This window comes from Oenanthe melanoleuca, chromosome 9 (assembly GCF_029582105.1).
Source record: "Oenanthe melanoleuca isolate GR-GAL-2019-014 chromosome 9, OMel1.0, whole genome shotgun sequence".
Taxonomy (NCBI): Eukaryota; Metazoa; Chordata; class Aves; order Passeriformes; family Muscicapidae; genus Oenanthe; species Oenanthe melanoleuca.
The window spans coordinates 15,878,592-15,899,135 of NC_079343.1; the positions used below are offsets into that span (position 1 = coordinate 15,878,592).

At 42.3% G+C, this 20,544-nt stretch overlaps 1 protein-coding gene across 5 annotated transcripts in view; it reads right to left on the bottom strand.

The window, feature by feature from the left end:
* Positions 1–691: 691 nt before the first annotated feature.
* The window catches only part of MECOM (MDS1 and EVI1 complex locus), a 321,227-nt gene continuing 301,374 nt past the window's right edge, over positions 692–20,544 (bottom strand). For all 5 annotated transcript variants that reach the window (XM_056498567.1, XM_056498564.1, XM_056498566.1 and 2 more), the window contains 7 exons: positions 12,277–12,443; positions 9,984–10,061; positions 8,083–8,252; positions 7,005–7,149; positions 4,050–4,286; positions 3,323–3,509; positions 692–2,403 (listed from right to left, as the gene is read on the bottom strand). In XM_056498567.1, the coding sequence (XP_056354542.1) occupies positions 2,269–2,403; positions 3,323–3,509; positions 4,050–4,286; positions 7,005–7,149; positions 8,083–8,252; positions 9,984–10,061; positions 12,277–12,443 (1,119 nt within the window). In that variant the 3' untranslated portion in view covers positions 692–2,268. The remainder of the gene's footprint in view (positions 2,404–3,322; positions 3,510–4,049; positions 4,287–7,004; positions 7,150–8,082; positions 8,253–9,983; positions 10,062–12,276; positions 12,444–20,544) is intronic.

The window sequence follows — 20,544 nt, forward strand, 5'->3', positions numbered from 1 at the left end:
AACTATTAAGGTTTACTACTATTTTAATACGGTTTATTTAATCAAATGGCAACAATAAGAGCACCAATATTGGCATTCCCTGGGAAAATGCTGGCTTCTCCTGACATCCCTCCTCCACAGGTTGCCCAGAAGCAGGGGTTTGGATCTGATTTCAAAGGGAACACAATTTAAAATGCTCTCTTTTTTCCCCCTTTTAGACTCTAAAAGGCTCATTTTATGCAGATGAAAGCTCATTTAGCTTCTCAACCATGGATTTTGATCACTCTGGTAAATGAATATTTCACTATGCACCAGCCAAGCCCAACTGCTTCCCAACGTTGTCCCCACATGCAGCAAGCAGGAAAAACTCAAACTCAAAAAAAACCTCAAACTCAGAGCTCCACAAGCACCTTTGAAGGTGACACTGCACCAACCTCCTCTGTGAAATGAGCTAAATATCCCTCTTTTCCAAGGCAGTGTTGTGAAACTTAAAGGACTTTACTAAACCCCTCCAACAGTTGGTCTATTGAGAGGCTCTGGCTCGTGTCCCACATTTCATGGCCAAGTCCAAGACACCTCCCAGTGCCCCATCCTCTGGTTGCCCTCAGGACCCCACAGATCCATCTTTGCTGCAGAGGAAATGCTCCTCTTTTTCTTTTTTTTTTTTTTGCCCCAACTCAGACAAAACCAAGACAAAAAGGAAATAGATCCCTTCAGTTTTGTAGTCCTTTATTATTTTTTTTTTAAGTTGATCCTCCCATAGTAATGTACTGAAATGCGTAACAGTTACATTGTACAAAGCATTTAAAGAAAGTACCTCAACTTGCCGATTATTTCAAAATGAGATTATAAACAAAAGGAAAAATAAATCTGGTCCCTCACTAAAGGCCAAAAAAACCCCCAAAAATAACTGAATACCTTCCATTATTTATTTATTTTTTTAAAACATAAATTTGGAACACTTCATCTTACAAATAGGATTAACATGAACATAACATCACACAAGCTCGCAGACAACCAGCATAAAATATTGGGTACAGTTTTTTTTTTAATCAGAAGAATCATGCTTTCATGAAGAAATTATAACTGTTTATACAATCGAATCAATTTACTGTATTACAAAAAAAAAAAAAAAAAAAAACAGAACAAAACTAAGTCGCATCTATTAGTTATTTAGTTCATTAAAAGGCAAAAAAAAAATAAAAGAGGAATGTAAGAAAATTTCAAACACTGTTTTGCACTCCCATATACACAGATCAGTTCACCTCACTTTTTTTTGGAAGTACATGGGTGCCTTACATGGTAACACAGTGGGGGACTGGAGCAGTGCTGTTTGTTACAGGAACAGTGCTATTGTAATCAACAAACAATCGTTTGCCAACAAATAAATACACGGTACACACAACACAAAGGAGAAATTAAAGAGGGCAGGGGGAAAGAAAAACAATACAACAAAAGAGTGACATGATTGTCGAAAATTAAAAATCTCCTTACAATGATTGGAACTAGTGGTGTTGCCGATGAACGCGGTGCTTTCACGGAATTATCTGGATGATTTAGCTTCTTGGAGTAGTGAACATTCATAGTTTACAATATACACAAGCCTCTTATGTATTGTTTCTCAGAGTTCTTTCTTTTTCTGTCTTTTTTTTTTCTCATTTTTCCTTTTTTTTTTTTAAACAATGCAGTTGAGAAGGCAAAAGAATTACGGAGAGAACAAAATATTCCCTGTTACTTCTTTCTACATTTACGACGGATAGTGTGCATTTGATAGAACTATTTTCATTTTTTGAAGGGCTAAAATGCATAAAGCTTTAATGAAGAGATTTGTACATAAAAGCAACTGTTCCCAATCCTGTGTCAAACTATCTTATACAAAAAGAAAATCAATTCAGTTCCTACTTTAAAGGAGTGCCCATGTGTGTATCAATGCAGTCTTAACCCTTCTGCCCCTGCCCCTCAAAGCCAGGTGAACTGGAAGACACATTTTCCCAGCTCTGTTTACATAATCCACTGAAATTTATCTTATTTAATTTTTTTTTAAGTCGCATTGATCCTCCAGAAGTCAGCAGCTGCCTTTGCTGTGCAAAACAAAATATTGAGAATAAATAGTTTCTTTCTTTTTTTTTTCTTTTTTTAAAATTATTCAGTTTAAGGTCACCGGACTTTAAATGAGTGACCCTGCAGATTTATAAGGCATTCTGCTCAGCAGTCTTTTAAATAGTCATATATGAAAGAGCCATGCTACTGGTTTGGACTTGGTCCCATCCTCGGAAAGACTCCTCAGTGTCATACGTGGCTGATGGACTGGATGGCGCTGGATTCCGCGGCGGCTCTCGCCATACTGTGCCACATGTTGGGAGAACTGTGGGATGCAGGATGAAGGGAGTCCTTGTCGGAGAGAGAGAGCATCATGGCATAGGCCTGGATGGGGACAGAAGGAGGACAGGGAGGTCACAATCCCGTGGTGGGGATCTGAGCCTGCGTGGGCAGGGCAGCAGGCAGGCTACGGCCACTCAGCTTAGTTTAAAAAAAAAACTACAAAATGCTTTAGGTAAAACTACTGTCAGCCCTTTCACTGACACTTTTGACTCACTAATAGTAATAATAATTTCTGCTTTCATCTGGTTTCACAAAGCTCAGAGAAACCTTTGATAGTCGACAAGGTCCCAAAGTCTCCTTTGCCTTCAGATTCTTGGCACAGGAGGCTCTTTTCAAGAGGCTGAGGAATCACATTATCCCTTGTCTCGTCCTGTATTTCACCAAATATAACAGTCTCCTTTGCTGACCTTTCCTAATGCATACTCTGCAGTTTTTAAAACAGGAATCTTTCAGAGGGGCTAAAACAACCCCATTTTAATTAATTAACGTTCAGAAAACTGCAAGAAATAGCATGAGGATACCATTTCAGTTATTGCTATTTGTCAAACATGCTGAGGACCTAGAGGTGGTACCACCAACAGGCTATAAAAAAATACCAAAAAGCCAAGTCAGCCAGAAGATCAAGTCACATCCCTGTGAGGCTGCAGCTGAATTCCACAGCACCAGTGTCAGCAGAGTGGGACTAGTTCTTACCACGGCACTTCTGTGGGCAGCAGGCAGAACAAATATAGTAAAGAAAGTAAGAAAAAAGTAAAAAAGTATGGGAATCCTCTGTTCTCAGGGAGCAGAGCACCCTGCCATGTCTCTGGGGTGCTGTGGGATGTTGGGTGAGCCTTAGTTTTGTGGACATGGAGCACAGCCCTGTCTGACAAAGCTGGAACAAGCCTGCCTGCCACACACTAACAGCTTAATCCCACGAATATTTGGTGACAATAACATTTTAACTGAGTTAAGCTTTTACCTGGGATTTGGATTTCCTGTACAACGGTTGTTTGAGGTCCTCTGGCAGCTGGGAAGCATTGAAAGCTGCCAATTCAGCTTCACTGTATTGATTTTCTTCCATTTTCCTCATTTTGAGGCTATCTGTGAAGTGCCTTATGTGGTCCAGAGCCGAAAGTCCAGTCTTATTATACTCTTCTTCTTTATACCTACAAAAACACCGTAGAGGTTTTAAATGTCAATTAAATGGCCCTCTCTGCGTCTTCCTGTCAGATTTACACAATTTCTCCCTTCTTCACATTCATAAACCACCTTGCCTGATGGAATGGTGTCCTGAAATGGAAGGAATTCCCTTTTTTGTTCTAGAGAAAGGGCAGTTGAGTGGGGGAGGGAGGGTCTGTCTCTCTCCTGGTGTCCCCACTGCCTTTCCCAAGGCCATTATGAGAGATCCAGGACGGTTCACGGAGCAGATAACGTCTCTCCCATGGAACCGTCTCACCCTGCTTCCTGTCTCACCCAGAACCTCACAATAGCTCCCCAAGCACAGTCAATTTTCCCAACGAGGGCTCCAGCCTGCACGAAGAGGCAGAAGGCAGGGCTGGTGCTGACCCAGCCACACGGTGCTATTGTGAGTGGGAAGCGGCTGCTCCGGAGCGGTTCCCACGGCGGCCGGTTTGGTGCTGGCACTCTTGTATGGTTCATTGTTTTTATCCCGCCCATGGGCACACCAATACTCGGAAGGAACCAACCTGCCAGGGGAAGCTTTGCAGTTCATGTCCAAAGTACTCGTTTCCTCGTAATCCTCCTCGGGAGTGCCCTCGTGCATGTCACTCGTCACGGGCTCTTTGCCTGCTTTCCCTGCCATTTCGCTCTCTTCATCCTCTTCATCCATCATCACTTCATCTTCTGCCTCCTCGTCATCCAGCAGATCCGAGTTCTGGCTGGCTATCATGGCTTTTTCATCCTTAAAGTGGCTGCCATTCATTCTGAAAGTACCAGAACAAATGCAAGCTATAAACACAGATCAGATATGAAAGCTCCTCATCGGCCGACTCTTGGAGGCAGATCTGAAAAGCATCTGTCCCAGCAGAATAAAGTGATTTCTGTATTTTATATCTTGCTTAGCTTCAGACATTCAGGCAGCATTGGAGAAAATTCCACTCAGAAACCAGTGGGATGTTACAGCACCATCGTGGGATTTTCCTGTTATCCTGCTAAAACTACTGTTCTAACAGAGGCATGTTCAGATAACCATTCCAAATTTTCTCATGCATTATTTCATCTCAAGTTTCCAATCATACATGTAGTCTGGGCAAAACAACTCACTGCCTTTTAACAGAAGCTATAGGGGCCAAGAAACTGAAAATCAGATCTAGCATTTTTAACAAAAAATGGCATCCAATATTGCATTCAGAGTTTTAAAGTCGAAATTGCATGCATAATTAATTTTGCAGGCTACCACCCCTTTGGAAGCCATATTGCTTCACTGAATGTATGGATTTCATACATGGGAACCTAGGAGACTTCAGCTGGAGACCTGAAGAGTGGCCTGCAATATTGCCACCGTGCTGAACTAGGTTATTGACTGATCTGAAGGGTAAAAAGCAATGAAAAGAAAGGTCATATGGCAATTTAAGTGCATTTATTCTTATTAAATGAGTAATTACAGCAATACACACATGGAAAACCATTTGGTCTACCCGCTGCTATTACGCTGCCCTTTGCTCTCAGACAATGACTTCTCTTAACTACTTCCTACAGGATTTTTATCAAGGACATAATACCCACACTGAAGTAGGGGCTCGTCTGGTAATGGTCTCAACCCTGCAGGATTCAGAGCAGCCAGCACTGCTCTGTGTCCATCACATCAAATAAGAGCTAAAGAAATTTGGCCCCAACCCCAAGCAGAGGCACAGCAACGTGAATGAGCTGCACCCAGTGGAGCCCCCCCAAAACTCATGCTACCACTGTATCTGCCCCCATCACGTCATGTAGCACAGAGGCCTTGATTCATCTATTGTTCTCATTGTGCAAAAGGTCCTTAACTCTTCCAGGAATACAGTTATAAAAATGGAAACCTTATTGTCCGCACGCAGTTTGCTTCAGACTCCGTGTGCTTCAAACTGTGCGCGACAATATGGGATAGACCCAACGCTGGAGCAAGATAAGATGAGCCCTCACAGCCTTGCTGGTGTTTAACATTTGACTTTCTGCTGACTTTCTGAGGAGCAAAGCTGGTTTCTGCCACAATAATAGCATCGCTTTCCTGAACATATTAGAGCTTCATCTATGTTCCGAGCAAATTCCAGCTGACTGCCATGAGTTTAGTATTGCATGAAAAAAATGCTCTAGGGAACGGTCTGTCTTTAGAAGAGTATCAAAAAAATCTGAGGTTGTGCAGAGCAGGGAGAGCTGAAGCAGCCACCTCCCTCTAAGATCTTCAGAGAAATATCTCTTTATCATCTTTTATTTAAATAGGCAGAAATAAGAAATTGCTGAGCGCAGTTTGGGCTGCCAACTTGCTTGTTATGCTCAATTGAGGCTGCTAGAAATGAAAGGGAGATGGACTACAACCAAAGTAACAAAAGCCATGTGATTAAGAAAACAGATTCTCTAATTATGCTTTCAAATGCAGCAATTTGCCAGGGATAAAATATCCGTCAAGAGCAGTCTGAAGTGCCAAATTTAGAAAGGAAACACTGCACAACCCAGCAACCTTTCCACTTTGCTGACTTCCTGTTGGAGGACATGTTGAGACCAGATGTGCAAGGAAAAAATCCCAAGCCCTCATTGCCAATCAAGATGGAATGAAATTTGAATATGCATGTAATCACTTAATCCAATACTTTTGTGGAAATTTTGTTGTGTCCACCCTTTTTATCCCTTCACAAAGGCATCTAGAAATTGAGGAGACAGCAGAGTTTGTCACCAACAGTAAGAATTTTTTGATGTTGATAATGCAATGCCAATTCAAAAGGGAAAATAATGCATAATGCAACACCAATCCCAAAAAAATATGCGGGGCTCCATCCCACAGCCTTTTCTGCTTAGCTGTACTTTTATTAACTGAAAATATTTAGAAGTGGTCTCTCTTCTGTTAGTTCAGAAGAAGTCAAACACACATATACTTAATAAATCTTAGTAGAAAAAGCTCTCTCACATGGTGGAGCTCTGTGGACTCCCAGGGCCCACCCGCAGCCTCACGGGCTTTTGGCTACTCAGCATCTTTCTTGGGATTGAGTTACTTACGGGAAAGGACTTCCAGCTACAATCTCCCATTTGATCCAAGAATTTAGCTTGGTCTACTTTATTAATTACACATTTAAATTGCACTTAAATCCTAAGGCTCCATACACTCAGCCACAGGATGTAGAATTCACCTGTCCTGCCATGAATGTAAAGAAAAGGAATTTTTTAGCAGACTTAAATCAACGGTGGGAGGCTGAAACTGAGAGCTCCAGATGCAAAGAGAAATCTGTGCACAGATGGAATCTCTTGTCCAGCATCTGCCACTTGGAACATCTTCATATGCAGTGGGGATGGAATCAACACATTTCTTTTCCTAAGACACCAAGGTGGCCACTGAAGCAACCAGATTCTAAAATAACTTTGGCTCCACACATCATCAAAAGTGAACAATCAGGTCTGCAGAGCTGGAAAAGGAGCAGTGGGCACCTTCTGAAGGCAGAGAAGACACAACTCACCTCTCCTCTGAGTTTCGGGGGGATTGATTGTTGTGGTTGCTGTTTCCAATAAAATTCCTAATTTCTGTGAAGTAAGAGTCTTCCTTGTCATCTAGGATTGCCCCTGTGCTTTCCAGTTCTGAGTGAGGTGAAGATGTTGCAGTACCTTAAAGCAAAACATATGACGTCTGTTGCTGCTCCTTTACATTTTCTATATTTAACCATTTAAATCAAAGTGAAATTGAAGCTGGTTAAAATGGGTGAGAGCCAAAAGCTGGTCAGTGTGAATTATCAGCTTTTGGCCATAAAACCAGTAATTAGTAATTATTCGTGGGCAATGGTGATTTCAAGCCAAAATTATTTGGTTGCATGCTGGGTACCATTTATCATCATGTTTTATCATCACTTTTGCCACGTCTCTATTTCAACAACTCCCTCCTGCTTCTCGTGATTCCAAGGCTGTTTATTGATAGCTGTCCTTAAGATTAATGGCTCAACTGAGCAAATGGAGCTTAATTATTAGGTATCAATTATCCAGAATTGTTCAAAATATGGAGCAGCCATTGACATAATCACTCAGGTTCATTAGCACAGAGAAACCAGTGTCAGACACCTTTCTCTGAGCACTGGGAAAGAGACAGCTCTGCCTTCACTGCCTCTGGTTATCTCCCTTGAGGCAAAATGCAGACTGAAAGCACTGCAGAGAGGGTTTTTATTAAACCCTGCAGACACCCAAATCAGAAGGTGCCAGGAAAATCTTTTGGAGACTCTAAATCTAGAACTCCTATTGAGAGCCAAATGATTGCAGAGATGGGATTAAACCAATTTTCCCAGCCTGTCCTCAAAACGCTATGGGTTGGCTTAATTAAAACCAAAAGGCATCATCCAGTGGTCTTAAGTTATACAAGGGGAGAGTTTATGCTGGGATTTGCAAAGCACTTTAAATGTCAGCAGAGCTTAGGCACTTACATATTTTGCAACCCCCCACCCTTTGAGCAGTGTGTGCCTGTGGACACTGACAGGGAATGGGCAATCCCAGCACAGGGGATGTGGGACAGCCTGGGGAGGGAAGAGACAGGAGGGAAAAGACAGAACATACCAGACATGTTCCCGTTCTCGTGCTTTTTTAGATGTCTGTCAAGATTGGTTTGTTGACCAAAACACCTGTCACACAAGTGACACTTGAATGGCTTCTCTTTATTGTGGATGTTACGCACGTGTCTCTGCAGGTTAGAGGATATGCTAAACGATCTGTCACAGTACTTGCATCTAAAAAAAACAAAAAACAACAAAACAAGTGGGAAGGAAAGTTTGTTAGTAGCTGGAAATGTAAGATTTGTCCTAAGATACATGAAGAGCCTTCTGGGCTCAGCCTCAGCAACCAACCCAGTTCCTTGCTCCCTACTGAGGCTCAATCCTCTCTGACAAAAAGACAAATTTTGGCTAACTGGAGAGCTGTGTTCTTGGAATGGAGACATAACTTCTATGGTGGGTTTTCAGCTTTAATTCACATTAGACTTTATAGGTTAAATACTGCCTCTAGGAATGAGCATAATATTTCTGAGCTTATGGCATCAAATTAGCTATGGTAATTGAGTCCCATGTTTTTAAAACTGTTGCACGCAAAGTTGGGAAGTTTGAAAACAGTAGAGCAATAACTCTATTGTTTCATGTGCTGCCAATACAATACAATTAAACACTTTTGGAAAAAACATGAAACAGATCTCTTCTAATGCTCAAATAAGGTAAAAAGGGCTATTTCTTTTCCTATTCTCAATTATACTGTGTGATTAAATCTTTTCTTGAGGAATTAGCTTGCTTGATTGCTAATCCCAGAGGAAATTTGGTTATCTTGCAAAAACCAGCAATAAACAATCCCAACCTTTAATACTGTGCCAATGTGAGTAGTTTAGTCTATCACTCTGGTACCAGAGGCATCAATTTTCATACTCTGTAGTGATTTGGAGTCCCTAAAGCCTTTACTGTATTGCTCTTTAAGCCATTACTAAGTCATACTATAACTATTCCAAATTCTCTGGCTGGCAACTAGCCAAGAGTCTTCACCACTTTAGTTTTTCCATCTTTCACTTCTCCTGTGCCTCTCTTACACTTGTCAGTGATGTCAAATTTTTTTTAGTGCTGAAATCGCCCATTATGCTACTAATTGCTTGTGGCTTTTATGCAGTGGACGGGTATAACATGCATCAAGACCTTCCTTCAATAAAATTAGATGTGAATCTCATTTCCCAAAGAGACTAGATGCAGAAAACATATTGTTTCCTCACAAACAATGAGCTTACTCTGCTCTTTACAGCTCGTAAAATGCAGAAATCTGTGCATTTGTTTTATGAACTGGCCTCTTTCCAGTTTAAATTAGCCTTTCATTTTCAATAAGGTGAAGCTTTACACACATTTCTGAATGTGACTGTCCTGTATTTGGTATCACACACATGTTATCAACAGGAGAGTGCACCCACATGGGTTTTGGTTAAGCAGACCTCAGAAAGGATCCAGATTAGGCAGGAAACAAATAAATACAGTAATGCCTTTGCAACCAGGACCTTTCAGCAATCAGATGACTGACAAATCACCCAAATTTAGGCTGCAAATAACACCACATGACTCCAACAAAAAAAAAAAAAATTGGAAGGGAAAATACGTCCATGAGCCCTACTGAACATCACTTCAATCACTGGTTCAGCAGCACCAGCCACTCTGCCAGCAAGGACAGGAATTGGGGACTGTGTTGGGAAGCTGCCCCAGCCAAAAGAACTTCACTAAGACCAAAACTCTCTCCTTTTCTGCAGCTTCAACACCAAGGATCAGCACCAAATGCACAAAACTCCGAGACCAAAATGCAATGGTGGGTCCAAAGCTACGGAGGAAGGGCTGGAGCTGGTCCAGCAAGGATGTTGAATTCCCTGGCTTTATTCACAGAAAATGTCTGCATTGGAAGGGACCCCAAAGCTTGGCCACAAGCAGGGGTGAGGGGTGTGGTACCTGTAGGGCTGCTCTCCAGTGTGCGTCCTCAGGTGACGGGTCAGGTTCGCAGATCTCGGGAAAATCTTGCCACAGTATCTGTGATAAGAAAACCTTTGATAAGACAACACATCCTTCAGTGGCTCCCAATCTGAGCTGCACTGGATGCACAGCCCAAATGGAATTATCTCAATATGGTCCTACTGGCATGGCTTTGGTGCAACAACATCTCAGCAAATGTCACACACACAGGAGAGGGGTTGGAACTGCTGGCACCAACCAGCTTTGCTTGGTTGTATGAAAAACCTGTTTCAAAGATCACCCCAAGGTTCTAAGCCCACTGGGTGATTACCAGCCTCATTCAGATTTGGAATCAAGCAAATCTGTTATTGAAGCCTTGGATTTCTGCCTCTGTGTAAGCAAATTTCAAACCTTTCAACCAATTCTACATGTCAGCAAACATGACACCGTTCTGTGCATTGAATAGGATCAGAGCAGACAAGACTCAAAGACCTAATCCATCAAGGTATGTTTCTATAACAACATGTCTTGAAAGAAGGTGACATGTTTTCAAAAAGATCAGATAAACTGATATGCCAGTGTCAAATGCTTGCACATTCTGGAGATGATACAGAGACCTAAACAGTGCAATTTAAAAACCATTCTCCAACCTCGATAATACGCCACAGGAAAAAAAAATGGCAAAAAAAAAAATTATCACGAATTCTCCCCCTTTGTTCAAGGAATATATTAATATTCAGTTTATAATTGGCCCATTCTGTTGAGGACATTGAGCCCATTTTTGCATGGGGGCAGAGCACACACAGCACTCTCTTAAGGGAAGGAGGGTGATGGCTGCTCTGCATGACGACTTTGAAGATTGCATCCCTACACTTTTAACATCCCATTTATTTTTTCACAACGTGATGTATAAGCCTTCAAAATACCCGCACAGCTAATTCCACTCTCCTTGACAAAGCCCCCATTCATTTTGGGTGCACATTCAAAGACTATCTTCATTGTGGGGTTTTTTTAAAGTCCGTACACACAAGTCCTAATAAGTAATGTATTTTATCACTGATCCCTTTGGATATTAAAACCAGAAGCCCGAGAGAAAACACGTCTGTAGTTTATGATCAAAAAAATCAATAATGAAAGCACACTTTCATATATGAAAGTGATGAGAAAATTTGAGAAAAAAAGAATTGTTTATATAACAGTTTTCACCTCATTTATCAAACCGCTGTGATACAGGGTGATGCCTTAGGATTTAGCTTTTATATTTTTCAGATCCTGTACTGCTTTAGTGTATAACTCTAAAACTCCCTGTAGAGTGTTAGCTACTGTCTTCACAATTTGGTCAGATAAAACAATTCCTCTAGGCCTGAAATTCAAGGACACCTCACTGTCTCAGGCCCTGAGAGATGTAAACTACAGAGAGGGGCAAAATCAGAGTAAATTACTTCATTAGCTGAAACTGTAATTGGAGGATTAATCCCTGATATGTAAATGGACTTAAAATTGTCTGAAAAACTTGTGACCATCGTCGGTCTTGGGTGTAGCCTTTGGAGGCTTCTGACTGCCCAATGTGTACCTATTGAAGGCCTTTAAAAAATAACCCCTTTATTCTCTGAATCTTGTCTAGCCTCTGTTCTAGGCAGCCACTCCAAGGTATCAAGGGAGAGCTCTTTGTTTCGTAACACCAATAATTTAATAACTAGAATCACAGAATCACCAGGCTGGAAGATACCTTCAAGATCATTGAGTCCAACCCATGCCCTAAAACCTCAACTGCACCATGGCACCGAGTGCCACATCCAGTCTGTTTTTAAATAAACCCAGGGATGGTGACTCCACCGCCTCCCTAGGTAGATCATACCAATACTTTATCACTCTTTCTGTAAAAAAATTTTTCCTAATATCCATCCTATATTTCCCTTGGTGCACCTTAAAGCCGTGTCCTCTCGTTCTGGCAGCTGCTGCTTGGAGAAAGAGACCAACTCTACCTGGCTACAGCCACCTTTCAGGGAGCTGATCTCCTTTTCTCCAGGCTGAACAAGCCCAGCTCCCTCAGCCATTCCTCACAGGGTTTGTGTTCCAAGCCCCTCACCTTGTTGCCTCCTCTGGACACACTCAAGCATCTCACCATCCCCCCTAAACTGAGGGGCCAGAACTTGACGCAGCACGCCAGTGCCGAGCCCAGGGCACGAACAACCTCCCTGCTCTTGCTGGCCACGCCATTCCTGATGGCAGGAAGGCTTTCCCTGCTGGGCAGTGGGAGCTGAGGGGTGGCAGGAGGGCTGGGGCAGGGTACCTGCAGGTGTAGCGCTCCTTGCCCTTGCGCAGCAGCGTGTCGGGGAGCGCGCTGGGCGGCGCGCGGAAGCTGAACATGGATGGCACTGCCTGCAGCAGCTCGCTGCCCTCCGGCTTCAGGGCGCTGAAACCCTCCAGCTTCTCGGCCATGCTTTCTATAGCTGACACCTGCAGCAGGAGACAGACAGAGCCCCCCCAGGTGAACGATCCCCTCGGCTTCCTGCCCCCCAGCGGGGACCCGGAATGAAGAGAACATCGGCTGACAAGTGAAAGAAGAAAAGGGGAAAAAAAAAAAAAAATCAGTGTAGAGCTGCAGTCTTGAAAATTATGGGCCATGAGGGTAATGATCAGCCAGTTTCTTCTTATTTTTCTCCTGTAAAATTCCAGGTTTTGCAGTCATGATCTGTGGTTGTGTGCCTACACATCTGTGCATCCCATCTAAATCACTGAATATATATTACCAAATGAACAGAAATAATAACTGCATTTCTAATTTTATATTTTTGAGGACTTGCAGAGGAAACCTTATGTCTCTCCAGCTCAACCAAGGGCTGCAACAATCCAGATCCAAAGAGGCTCCATCAATGTCCCAGCCACATCCAGCCATCCAGTCCAATGTTCTAGCCCATCAGAGCCAAAGACCATTAGATAAACACAGAAGAAATGAAGCTTTGGTGGGTTTGGTGCTCTGTATTCACATTACCTGTTAGATGTCTATGCTATTTTTCCATCTCTTAATATTCTTGCTCTATCTTTAGTTGCTTATAACTCCTATGTGCTTTGGGATGGCTCCACTCTTGATTAGCTGTCTGTAATTTGCAGGGAGCAGGGATTAAATAATTTCTGGAGAACAGTTTCCTTTAAGGTGTCTGGAACAGACCACGAAAAGCTCCTCCAAAATCTCAAACATTACCACTTGAAGAGTTCAAGAATGCTGCTGAGCCTACTGACAGGTGAGAATAACCATCCACCTCTTTATAACACCACAAACAAATGAAAAAAACAGAAAGTCAAGCTCTCACCTACAGAGCACAAACCCCACAGCATGAGCCCTGTGCAAGATCTTGCTTGTAATGAAGAAGGAAATTATATGAAAGACAAGATGTTGAACCCTTCTCAGCTGGAACATCTCCACAGACTGTTCTTCAAAATCCATAAAAGGTTCCTCTGATTGTTGGAAAACTGAAATTTTAATTGGGAGAACTGGGCATTTTTGCAGGTTTCTTTAATTTTATTTTCATTGGCAGAATTACACGGTTGTCTCCTGGCATGACTGTTTCCATGCTGGTTAGCTCTGCCTTTGGGTTGGGTTGGTTTTTTCCCTTTAGCCTGTAGCCTGCCCTCTCATTTCATGCTCAAATTCCTAATGCTGAGTACAAATTGCAACGTACAGGGTACCACTGCCAATTTGCCAAATGTCTTTCATCAAACACGGTGGAAAAAAATAAAAAATCTCAGAGGGAAGTCAAGATACATTTACTTGTCAGGCAACAAATGTGAAAGCATTGAGAGGCAGCAAGGGCTGTAAGCTCTGGGGTTTGATTCATAATCACTCAGCTGCTAAAACATTCTCCACAGATGCAAGTGGACAGCACATTTGTCAATATGAAGGATTTTGACATGTACTGATCACAGGCATGAGATATGTAATGATGATGCTGCTGGGAGAGGAGGTAATTCTATCTCAGCACCAAGATGTCATTATCAACCCATACACCTCAACATTACCATATATTTCTTTTTATACGACTTCATCTTCTCCTTTGCTTGGAATTGATTCTTAGAGCTTTTAAAACAGTTCTTCCACTGCCTTTAATTCCTTCTAATTGCTCCCCACAAAAATTCACTCATCTATTTTACAACTGCTGAAAATAAATGGTTTGAATGAAAAATGCCCTTTGGCCTTCTGGCTGATTAGCAATGACAAGACAGTGCATGGGTTACGATATCACATATTTATGGTGAAGAATAATAAGGGTACTGAGAAGTATAATAAATGTTTTATTTATGTATATTTAATATTCAAGTCCATTTCATTATCTAGTGGGTTTAAATCATTTTTGGATCTCAATTTCTCATGCACATGGTGCCTGCCAGTAATATATTAAAGCAACTATTTTCCCCTTTACGTTTAAAATGGCTTAGTCATGCTGATTTTTGTTTTAGTTCTTATTTCCAGGATTTTGCAGAGTAGAAGCTGAGGTGGGCTCCTGTTTCATGCACAGCAACACAGATCAGCTCTACCACAAACACTGCCTCCAGGATTACATCAGTCCCAAAATAGGTATGAAATCAGCACCTAATCTCAAATCCCTCATCCAGAGGAAACACGAGCACTTCCAATTATTTTAAAGTATTACTCGCTTTCTAAAAATATGTTTCTCACCATAGGAATGACTATTGTGCTTGCTGTTTTGCTGTTGAGTTGGTTTTTTTTTTTAAGCCTGACTTATGTGATGACCTGGTATGATTTATGTTTTTCAAGAACTGCACCAGCACCAATGGGAAGTGTTTGGCCCCACAGCTTTGCTGATCCAAGGCACTGTCACTCCACTGCTATCAGGATAATTATAGCTGCTATTATCTGCTGGAGTTAGGGCTCCCAAGAACCAAAACTGGGGCATTTTCTTAAGAAGTCCTGTAGTGTGTTGGTGCTCAGAGCCTTCAAGATGCAAATTCCTGTGGTGAGATGGGTTCCTGGGCTGTGGGGGCATTTTACAGCCCATGAAATCCTGCAGCCCTGATCCACCATGTGCTTTCCATCACCTTCAGTGCAGGCAGGCAGCCCCTGCTCACCAGTCTGTTTGCAAAATACCAGCTGAGCAGTAAGAAATCCAGAGGTTTTGCACTGAGGACTAATTCAGACACCAAAACCAAGCAGGAATTCTAAACCTGAGGTTTAGAAACGTGAGGTTTTGGAAGCTGGTACTCAGTGCCAAGCAGTGGCTCCAGGGGACACACAGGAGGGTGGGCAAGGGACAGATGTCCCCCCTGCCACACACCAGCACAGGGAGGTGCAAGAGCATTAATTGGAGGCTGCATCTCTGTTACAACATTGAACAGCCATTGCTGCTGCTCCCATTCACTTGGCTAAACCTTTTCAAACCCATTTATATTTCCGTCAAGGAGAGTTCACCAATTTAATTAGGTGCATATGAAAAGATACTGGCTTTTGTTCCTTCTAAGCCTTTTGCCTGATATTTTCTGTGGGGCTTTTTTTGGTATTGTTATCACTAATGAATAACCATTCCTCATTCAGGTTCTGCTCACCATTCATGGGCTCAAGGGGTTGGGGCACAGCTCCCTCAGGCATTTTTTTTCCCAGCTGAAAAAATCAAAATCTACTTAGTCTCTTTTTGAATGGAAGTTGTTCCCTACCTATGATCATCATTGTTGCACTTTTCTGTGTCTTTTTGAATTCTACTATGGCCTTTTGAGAGGAACTTTAGCTGTATTCAAGACCTGAAGGCAGTATAACATAATGGTGTTTTCAATTCCTTTCTGCTAAGCACTCAGGTGATATTTTCATAAGACTAATAACTTCAAGATCTTTTTCCTGAATGATAGGAGTTAAAAGTCACACTTTCCCCTTGGCATTACTGGGTATTTACTATATTGACTTTTATTGCTGTTTTAATCCTGGTAATTCAGCTTTCTCTGAATCTTCTGCAAAATCTTCATAGTCAGTTCTGGATTTGGCTACTCACAGTAAACAAACTCTCAGCCTGCTCACCCTTCTTCCTATGGCATTTACAGACACATATGCCACACTTCAGAGCCCAGTGACACCACTGGTAATCCTCAGTGATTGTAAAAATCACTATTTTGTTCTTACTCTTTCCCTCTTTCCACTTTTTTTTTAATGACTAAATGTTAACCCAGGAGATGACTTTCCTCCCAAAATGGAACTCCCTCTTCCAGCTGAAACACAACTGAAGTAGCTTTTCACCCTTCCAAACACTGATGGCAAAGCAAGGCCTGCCTCCAGGAGTTGTGTTGGCCATGGAGATGCTGCTCAAGCCACCAAACTCCAGGAGAGAGGTGTTGGTGACAGTGGCTGTCCTAAGGGGATTGGGTGGATGCTCATGGTCACCTCCCTTCTCCAGGGGACCACCAGAGAGGCAGGTGTGTGGCTAAAGCCACCAGCTGTGCTTTCAGGGGGTTTGCAGCCCAACCCAACACCCAAGGGCTGTGGTGATCCCTGAGTGGGGCACAGGGGTGAAGCACTGCTTGACCCCAAGGATTGGATTAGAGGAATTGCCATGCCCGTGGAGAAAGCTCTCCAAGGATCAGCAGAGGGAGGAGATCCTGTTACATATTTCGCATACAGCTATTGCCTCACGGACAAGTCACGCACTCCTAATCTGCCATCAGTGAGTGACAGTGTTTTATATAGAACAGCAACTTTTGATTTACATATATAAGAGCTGTTGATTCTATCTGTGTCCAGATGTCTGGAAAAGGAAGCAGCTTTCCCCCACCTCCCTGAGAGGCTATTAACCTCCGACTGACGCAAACTAATGTGCAGTCACAATTCCCCAGCTCCGACTCAGAAATGCAGACATTACCATAATCGGCTAAAACAAGTATTTATAAACATTTCAGCGGGCAAGATATCATCAGCAGGGGCCTTGGACATTTGTCTTAAAATTTATTAACCAACCCAAGAAAAAGTGGCATAAATAAAGTGAAGGTTTGCTGTTGGTGCTTTTTAAGAATAACCTGATGATATGAAATAATCTCTCAGACAATGTCATGAATTGCATGACCTCATATTTGACAAACGTGACTCCTTCATTGCTACTATCACAAAAACAACTGACTTTATGGCCAGACCTCATGGGAAAAGAACTGTTCAAGTGTTTGCTTTCTATTTTTATTACTGTTATTTGGGGAACTCTACAAAATCCAACTGCTAAAGCTCAGGATTTCTCCCTCCCCCAGCTGAAGTTATAACGTTGCCTCGAAAATCTGCAATTTGTGAATCATGTCTTGAAACTGCGTGTATTGGGACAGCCAGCCCTGGAACTTGGCTGAGTTATATTCACGTTCAAGACACCAATCACATGTGGCTGAACTTTATGAAGCAGTAGCAAGAAACTCCTGCTGATCTGCAGTATGGCTCCAGAATAACTGGATTTGTATGAATGCAGTTGGTGGGGATCAAGCTCAGTTAACAGAATGGATTGTGTCCTAAAAATCAGCCTAGTGAAACAAAAGTTTTGTTAAGGCCCTCACCAAATTCCTTTCCATTCATTTGTAAAGTTGTTTCAATTACAATGGTTCTCCGTAAACCAAATATTGTCTGCCTAAAATTACGGAACTCCTTAGAGCAACTTTCTCCTGATAGGACCAAAATGGCATAAATAGATCAAATTAATCCTGATTATTCAAGAGGGTGTTGCCTATTGATTTGCACCATACGGCTCCAGGGAACAATGAAAAAAACTATCTCAAATAATCTTGAAATTTGTGGCACATGCAACAGGGAATTGAGGTGGAAAGGCTTGTGTGACATAACCAAATCTCTCAAGATGAGATTTATCCATGAATCAGCATCCTGCTCAGTAACTTCATGTTTTAAACCTATTTCTGCTGGAGCTGCTCAAAGAATGAGCACAGCCAGGAGACAAACACTCACAAAAGGAGCAGGATGATGGAAATCTGAGGACTGAGCCAAAGTCAAGGAAATCAGACAGAAGAAACAGACTGCACTGGGTTTTTCCACTTCCCAAACCTGCTGAAGCAGAGCCACTTTTCTGAGACAACAGGATTAAGCGTGCCTGGCCCAAATCACAAACACTACTTATGGCCCCTTCATGTCCTACAATGAATTTCCAAAAAAATATATTTGGGAACTACCTCCTGTGCTCTCCAAGTCTGGCACCTAACCTCTCTCCTGCTTGCTGAGCTCCTGCAACACCTCTGGGTGCTCTCAGGAGTCCTTCAGTGCCTGCTCAACTCCTTCCAGCTCAGGCTCCCAGAGCATCTTTGCACTGTGTGAAAGAGCTCTTCCCAGGAAGAAAGAGGGATGAAAATCTACGTGTGCACACAAAGCAAAGGCCAGCACTGCTCTAGAAGTGTGCCAAGGAGGGCATGGGGCAGAGGGCAGGGCTCAGAGCCCATCAGAGCCCCGTGCAGGGACACACATGCAGGGGAGCAGGAGATCCCAGCGCTCACTGTGCAGAATTCTGGCTTTGCCTGGTGAAATGAGTCCAGCTCACAGTCAGAGCAACGAGCAGCACTGAGCCAGGACCCCAGCCCTGCCTCCTGGCTCCAGCTCTCCCCTCCAAAGCCCAAAGGCTGGGAAAATCTGGGACAAGTATTTATGGGCTGGGCGCTGCAGCTGAGGAGCCAGCGGTGAGAGCAGAACGTGGAGATTTTGGAGCTGCATCTGCAAAAGCTGTGGCTCTTTTTCTTCTCATGAACAATCCATATGCATTAAAAACAAGGTTTTATAAAAATAGAAGAGAAAGCCTAAATTTATCCCATAGTGCACTAAAAGCACAATTCCTGTTCATGTAAGGAGGGTGATGTAACTATACACAGAGGACAAATTTGACCTAAACACAGCAAATAAATGGGTGTTTTATTTCTGCTTTAAGCACTGCTATGAGCAATTAGGCTCAAAATTTCAAAGCTATTTAAGTGACTATTAAGTGACTAACTCCCACTGAAGTCAAATGAGAGAGAAACATTAAATCCTCCGAGACTCTGTATTTTAATATAGATTAAATATTTATTAACTATTGCAATCTAACAAGATTTCAGCCTGAAAATTTCACTGCAATCTCTGAAGGAAAAAGGCCTGGAACGATTTCAGTCACATATAAACAAAGACTGCATTCTACAACCCTCACTCAGGTAAAGCTCCCATTGCCTTCACCAAACCAAACCAGCAGGATCAGGTACATAAAAATAAAGCCAATTTGACATAGGAGCATATTTATCTGCTGAGCTGCAAGACCCTGTAGGAAAGAGTGGCATGCTCCATAATTGAGAGGTAAGTTATCTTTCATATTATATTTTTCTTATGCAATTTATTTCACAGTGACTAAATCAAAAATATAAGCAATGAACTTACCCAAATTCTTTGATCAGGCAATTGGAACTGGGAGCAAAATTGAAACAAAAATAACACATTATTCCTGCATTGGAATCTTTATTGCAATCAATCTAGTTACTAAGATTTTATCTAAAGATACTAATTAAAATGTTTTTCTGAATGATTTATTGTAGATGGGTGTTCTCTTCCTAAAAATACAATTATTGTAATGGCAAATTATTGAGAAATGCCATTAAATTATCTAATTTTCATAGCTTTTGGGCACAGGGAGGAATTTTGCCCAGCCAGGGATACAGACTTCAGGGTTTATGTCTATAAGTTCTATTTCAGAAACCTATTTGAAAGATCCATCTGTTTGCTCTCATATTATCTAGTTAAGAAATAATAAATTCTTAGTCCCTCGGATGGTAATTTTCAGGAATAAATTCAACAACCAAACCGCAAGCTTTTAGGAGATGAACAATAAGTTTGTAAATATTTTAAACGCTGCCATCAGAAAATGAAAACTGGCAGAGCACTCCCCACCTGTGCTTTTACAGGAGTGAACAGGACTATAAAGAAAAAACAGCTTTTCTGGAAGCCTTCCCCAGCCCTCTATAAATACCAAGCCAGATTCTGCCTCTGCAAACAGGAGGCTCCTTTCTGCTCTATTAAAGTTTGCAAGAAAGCATTTTGACATTTGCTTTTTTGACAGGACATGTGCTGGTGGTTTGGTTTTCTTTTACAATGTTCCTTAGTGCCTGTTACACTCCTGACCTCTGCATCGATCCAGCTCACACCAAGTTAAAGACCTTATCCCTCTCACTCAGGTAAGGGATTAAAACCACAGCCAGGCTTTGCCATGGGCTCTCTATTCTCTTGCTCAGTGAGAAATGTGGAGATAATCATCTCTGTCCCACCTGGGCTGGCCCTTGGTGACAGCCCTGGGACCTTCCAACAAGAGATTCACCAACCCCCTGGGACTAACACAAAGGGTGGAAGCCTGACATCACTAATCAACAGGGAAATGCCCAATGTCTCCATTTCACCCCCACATCCTCACCTGACCCCCAGGTAACTCAGTCACACAGTGCTACATGAAATATCCAACTCCTTTCCTGCCCACCACAGCCAAACTCCAAACAGTGAATTTTACCCCAGCAGCCCCTTTCCCACCCACTGACCACCCCAGCTACCACTGGCATCAGTCCAGCCTGCAGCAAC